The 5718-nt window shown below is 68.4% G+C and overlaps 1 protein-coding gene across 1 annotated transcript in view; it reads left to right on the top strand.

Moving 5' to 3' along the window:
- The first annotated feature begins 159 nt into the window (after nt 1-159).
- The window catches only part of FHIP1B (FHF complex subunit HOOK interacting protein 1B), a 7028-nt gene continuing 1469 nt past the window's right edge, over nt 160-5718 (top strand). The window contains exons 1-11 of the mRNA XM_042837192.1: nt 160-242; nt 1334-1498; nt 1994-2267; nt 2335-2937; nt 3010-3168; nt 3236-3322; nt 3400-3567; nt 3635-3714; nt 4241-4410; nt 4489-5409; nt 5489-5667. Of these exons, the coding sequence (XP_042693126.1) occupies nt 2130-2267; nt 2335-2937; nt 3010-3168; nt 3236-3322; nt 3400-3567; nt 3635-3714; nt 4241-4410; nt 4489-5409; nt 5489-5667 (2505 nt within the window). The 5' untranslated portion in view covers nt 160-242; nt 1334-1498; nt 1994-2129. The remainder of the gene's footprint in view (nt 243-1333; nt 1499-1993; nt 2268-2334; nt 2938-3009; nt 3169-3235; nt 3323-3399; nt 3568-3634; nt 3715-4240; nt 4411-4488; nt 5410-5488; nt 5668-5718) is intronic.

Below are 5718 nucleotides of genomic sequence, written 5' to 3'. Positions count from 1 at the left end.
GGGGGGAGCGCGGGGCGGGCGGGAGCGGGGCGGGGCGGGGCCTCGGGGTGGGAGGCGGCGGGAGGCGGCGGGGTCCCGCCGTGCCCTTGGCGGGGGCGCGGGGTGCGGCGGGGCCGCGGGGGCGGAGCGGGGCGGAGCCGGGGGGTCCCGAGGGGGGGTTCGGCCCCGAGTCGGGCTCAGCGCCGCTCTCCTCCCCCCGCAGGAACGGCGCTGACGGCCGACGGCGCGACCTTCACCCCCAGGTACGGGGCGGGCCGGGGCGGTTCCCACCCGTTGTCGGTACGGCGGCTCCGCGGCCGTGCGGTGCGTCCGTCCCCGCGCCCGCCTCCTCTCCCTGTTGCCATTTGCGGGATCCGGGCCATCTCGTGCGGTTTCCATCCCCCCCCCATCCTCCGTGCCCCGTGGCCGTGAGATCGGGATGGCTGTGACCGCGCACAGCACCCGGTGCCGCCCGGTGCCACGTGGGCCGGCGGCCGTTCCCCACCCACACCGCTTCCTTCGCGTCTCCGGTCCGCGTTGGGTTCCTGCGGTGCCATCGGCCCGAATGGGGCCGTGCAGGAGCGTTGGGGTCGCTGGGGTTCGGTGCCGTCAGCCCCATCTCTCGGCACGGCGCCGTGGCCGTTCCGGTGCCGGCGGTGCTGTGGGAGCCGCTTTCTCCCTCTCTAACTTTAGCACCCGCAGCTGCGGTGCAACGGGAGCTCCTTGCCGCGTGGTATAAATACATCTGCGAGCTGCCCAAAATACACCGGGCGCGGAGACACCCCCGCCGTGCCGGGTTGGAACCCGTGCAGCTCCGCGGTGCTGCCGTACCGGGGCTGTGGAGCCGCTCTGTGACCCCGGGTTCCGCTGCTCCCTTCCCCTTTTGTGCTTTGGGGTTTCCTGAACGGCTGCTTTCATGCCCGGCGCTGCCAGCCCTGTGCCTCCCTCCCATCCCTGCTCCCACTGCTTCCAAAGCACAAACTGGCACGGGTGCGTTTTGGGTGCAGTGGGTGCTGGGGGGGCTCAGTGCTGACCCTGACTGCCACCCCACGCCCACCCCATGCCCCGCAGGGCTGTGCAGGCATCCACAGCCCCGGGTGTTGGTGGCTGTGGGGCAGAGGATCACAGGGGTGGGGATTGGGCCTCGCACCTTCAGTCCCATGAAGGGGCCGTGGGTGCAGGCGTTGAGCACACGGGGAGCTGTGCAGGGTTGCTGGGCCCTGGTTGCTCCCTGTGCCCGGCGCAGCTCTCTCACGATGCCCACGCTCAGCTCCTGGTTCAAAGTGCAGCTCTGGGTGTGGAGCAGCGTTGTGTCACAGCCCTCCTCCACTCCACACTTCCTTGTCCTTCCCAGCTCCTGTCCCGGCTCCCAGCAGCCTCTCCTTCCTGGTGCCTCCAGCAGAGGCATTTCTGGGACCCGCTTCCCTTGGTGCTGCTCAGAGCTCTCTCATCCATTGCCCTGCGCTGGGACACGAAGCTGCTGCTGGGTTCCAGCTGTGCCCTCAGGTCTCTCTCGCAGGTGGGTGACGTCCCCTGCCCTCCTGGCTCTGGAGCTGCTCCTTCTGGCTCTGTCCCTCTGCGCTGTGCCGTGGGGGTGGGTGTGCACGAGGCCCGATGGCCAGGCTCTGCGCCCATCCCCGGTGTGGCAGCAGCAGTTCCTTCGCCCTTGCCCCCATCCTCAGCTGTGCCTGGGGCCATGATGCGTGACTCATGGTGTGGGAGCTGTGGGTCTCACTCCCTCCCCACGGAGGCACCCGTGGAGCCGTGCCACCCACAGAGCTGCCTGCAGGAGGTTGGGTGCAGCACGGAGGCAGGAGCAGTGGTGGGGGGCTGCCGGGGCGGTGTCAGAATGGAGCTGGGACGTACAGGGGTGGTTGTAGGGTGGCGCTGGCACAGTGCTGTTGAAGCGGTGCCTGGATGGTTCTGGGTGGTGCCGGTACGGTGCTGTGATGGTGCCAGATGGTGCTGGGATGATGCCGCTGCCCCTCCCCTGTGCTCAACGCGCTCCCCACAGCCCAGCAGCATGGAGTGTGTGGCCCTGCTCGCCGCCCGCTGCCCCGTGCTCGCGTGGCACCGCACAGCCATCGGATCGGGCCGGGCCTGCGGGGCGTCGCAGCGCTGCCCCTGAGCCGTGCCCCCGCTGCGTCCCCATGGAGAGGATGAGCTGGCTGAGCAAACTGACCCCACGTGGGGTTGGGCAGCGTGCTGCCCGCGGCGCCAGCCTGCAGAGCCCCGTCACCGCCGACCCCGAGACCTGCCTGATGGTCTTCAAGAACCACTGGGCGCAGGTGAGCCGGCGCGGGGCGGCGGGCGCGGGGAGACCCTCAGGATGGGTGCTGAGAGCTCTGCTTGCAGGTGCTGCGCATCCTGGAGCGCCGCGGCTGCACGCCGGCCCCCGACGACCTGAGCGCGGTGCGGAACAACACCTACCAGCTGCTCAACCTGCTGGCCGAGGACCGGCCGCGCGGCGAGGCCAACGCGGGGCCCATCCTGGAGTTTGTGGTGGCTGAGAATCTGCTGGAGCGGCTGCTGGGCTGGCACCTGCAGGGCGACTTCGGCGAGGAGCGCAAGGTGGAGCAGCTGAAGCTGTATGAGATGCTCATCAGCCAGGCCCGGCAGCCCCTCCTGCGGCACCGCGCCGTGCTCACGCCGCTGCTGCGCCTGCTCAGCCTCTGCGCCGAGCCCAGCTCCGCGCCGCTGGAGAACAGCCTGGTGCTGCTGCTCAACCAGCTCTGCGTCTCGGTGGCCAAAGAGCCCGCCATCCTGGAGCTCTTCTTTCACAGCCACACCGACCAGGGCCCCGCCAACCTCATCATCTTCTCCCTCCTCATCCCTTTCATCCACCACGAGGGTGTGCTGGGGCAGCAGGCCCGCGATGCGCTGCTGCTCATCATGGCCATGTCGGCCAGCAACCACGCCGTCGCCAAGTCCATCACCGACAATTCCTACTTCTGCCCGGTAAGGCCGGCGTGGTGCTGGAGCCGCTGGGCGTTGCGTGCCCAGGACCACGCTCAGTGCTTGTACCCACAGGTCTTGGCCACGGGGTTGAGCGCGCTGTACTCCTCGCTGCCCCGCAAGATCGAGGTGCGCGGGGACGACTGGCACTGCCTGCGCCGCGAGGACTGGATCGGGGTCTCCTCCCTTGTGCTCTTCATGAACTCCTTGGAGTTCTGTAACGCCGTCATCCAGGTGGGGCTCTCGGTGACGTGGGGCGATGCGGGCTGGCGCGGGCAGCCCTGACCCCTGCGCCCTGCAGGTCGCCCACCCTCTGGTGCAGAAGCAGTTGGTGGATTACGTGCACAACGGCTTCCTGGTGCCGGTCATGGGGCCGGCGCTGCACAAGGTAGGGGCCTCCCACCAGTGGTGCCGTGGCACGCTGCCGTGCGCCCGGAGCGCCTCCAGCTGCTGCTCCCCACGCAGACCTCCATCGAGGAGATGATCGCCAGCACCGCCTACCTGGACCTGTTCCTGCGCAGCGTCAGTGAGACGGCTCTGCTGAAAACCTTCCTGCGCTTCGTGCTGCTGCACCGCCACGACAACGCCACCATCCTCGACACGCTCGTCAGCCGCATCAACAGCAACTCGCGGGTGAGTGGCGGGGCAGGGCGTGCGGGGACCCAAGCGTGCAGCTGCCTCATGTCTCCTCCGTCCCCAGCTCTGCATGGTGTCTCTGAGCCTCTTCCGGACGCTGCTCAGTCTCAACTGTGAGGATGTGATGCTGCAGCTGGTGCTCAGGTACTGCAGGCTGTGTGGTGCTGGGGCGGGCATGGCTGTGTCCCACGGGGGGCACGAGGGATCTGATGCGCAGTATGAGGTGGGGCCGTGGTGTCACCACGGGTGCTGGGAAGGGCACAGCTGTGTCCCAGGGGCGGCATCTCCAGGGGGTTCATTGGCAGGATGGCAGAGGACTGGGATGTCACCAAGTGAGTGCTGGATGGGCACAGCTGTGGCCTGAGGGTGGCAACTCCAGAGGATCCAGTGGCAGGTTGGGATGGGGCTGGGACATTGCCACACGGGCACTAGAATCAGACGTGGCTGTGGCATGCAGGCACTTCTATGGGGGACACACCCAGGGGGTCTGGTGGCAGTAAGGGATGGGGCAGGGGTATCATCGTGCTGGTGCTGGGATAGGCACGGCTGTGTCCTATAGGGGACGTCCCCAGGGGTTGAAATGACGGGGCAGAATGGCACGCTGCTGGTGCCTGCTGCCCCCGCCCTGCGGTCCTATTGCTTCTTCGCTCACAGCCCCGCATCCCACCAGGTACCTGCTGCCCTGCAGCCACGTCATGCTGAGCCAGAAGCGGGCAGTGCGGGACCTGGACATCTATGGCAAGACGGCCGCCAAGTTCCTCTCGCTCATCCCACGCTGCTGCCGCCCTGAGAACGCGCCACTGCCGGAGCGGGATGAGGAGCACGCGGCGTGGGCAAAGGGTACGGCAGCAGCACTGCAGGACCACACAGCGCGTCACCCCCAGCCCTGCGCTGCTGAGCACTGTCTCCTCTCCATAGGGCAGAGCAGCCCCGGCGTGGACGCGTCCTCAGCAGTGCCGGTGCCGCGGCCCTCCACGCCGTCACGTCTCGCTTTCTTCATGAGGCAGCAGAGCGGCGGCCCGGAGGCAGGCGGCACAGCACCACGTTCCCCCGGCACGCCGAGTGGCAGCCCTGCACACCGGGCTGCACGCTGGGAGGAGGTGGCAGAGCTGGACAGGAACTACCTGGAGTACCTGCGGGATGCGCGCCGCAGCATCGACCGCTGTGCGTGGGCATGCCGCGTCTGGTCGGCCCCCTACGATGGCGAGGAGCCTGCGGCCCCCGGAACCACCCCTGATGTGGCCCCTCTGCCTGACAGCACCCCGGGGCCCCCGACCCCACGGACTAAGAAGCGGGGGTTACCTGAGGAGGGAGCAGGGAGGGCTCCCAGCCCCAGTGAGCCCCATGCTGTGGGGCCCAGCCCTGACGCACGGGACTCGGGACTGGTGAATGGGGCACATGGGCACACGGAGCCAGGGCGGCCTGAGGGGGATGTGGTGGTGAAGAAAGTGCGCAGAAGTCCGCGAGGCGAGGGGCTGGCACACAACGGGGCCCGGGCGCAGGCTGCGGGCTGGGAGCCCCCACGCTCAGTGGACTCGCTGCTGGAGGAGCTGCTGGCCAAGGCGCCAGCTGAACCCAACGGGGCGGGCGTCAGTATTGAAGCCTTCACCCAGGAGCTGCGAGAGATTGAAGCTGAGATGGAGAACGGGGCCAAGGTTGAGCCGCCTGCCATGCCTGAGCCGCTGCTGTCTCATGAGGAGGAGGAGGCCTACGCCAGCTTCGCTGCTCTGCCCGAGGGCGAGGAGGCAGTGGGCCGTGTGCGGGCACTGGACCCGCTGGCGCAGGCCGTGGCCAGCCCACCACGCACTGTGGGACCACCTCACAGCCAACCCTTCACAGGTGGGGCCGAACGGGGCGCAGACGGGAATTTCTGTCTCCCATCCCACGCTCACACCCTGACGCTTGCACCCACCCGCAGGGCCCTTCATGACGGTGCTCTTTGGTAAGCTGGAGAACATGCTGCACAACTCCCTCTACGTGAACTTCCTGCTGACGGGGCTGGTGGCCCAGCTGGCCTGTTACCCGCAGCCGCTGCTGCGCTCCTTCCTGCTCAACACCAACATGGTCTTCCAGCCCAGCGTCAAATCCTTGCTGCAGGTTGGGTGCTGGCGGCGCTGTCCGTGGTGCTGGCGGCGCTGTCCGTGGTGC

The sequence above is a fragment of the Centrocercus urophasianus genome, unplaced genomic scaffold, assembly GCF_019232065.1.
Source record: "Centrocercus urophasianus isolate 14NV4802_14NV808 unplaced genomic scaffold, USGS_Curo_1.0 seq_692, whole genome shotgun sequence".
Classification (NCBI taxonomy): domain Eukaryota; kingdom Metazoa; phylum Chordata; class Aves; order Galliformes; family Phasianidae; genus Centrocercus; species Centrocercus urophasianus.
This window is presented reverse-complemented; position numbering and strand designations above follow the sequence as displayed.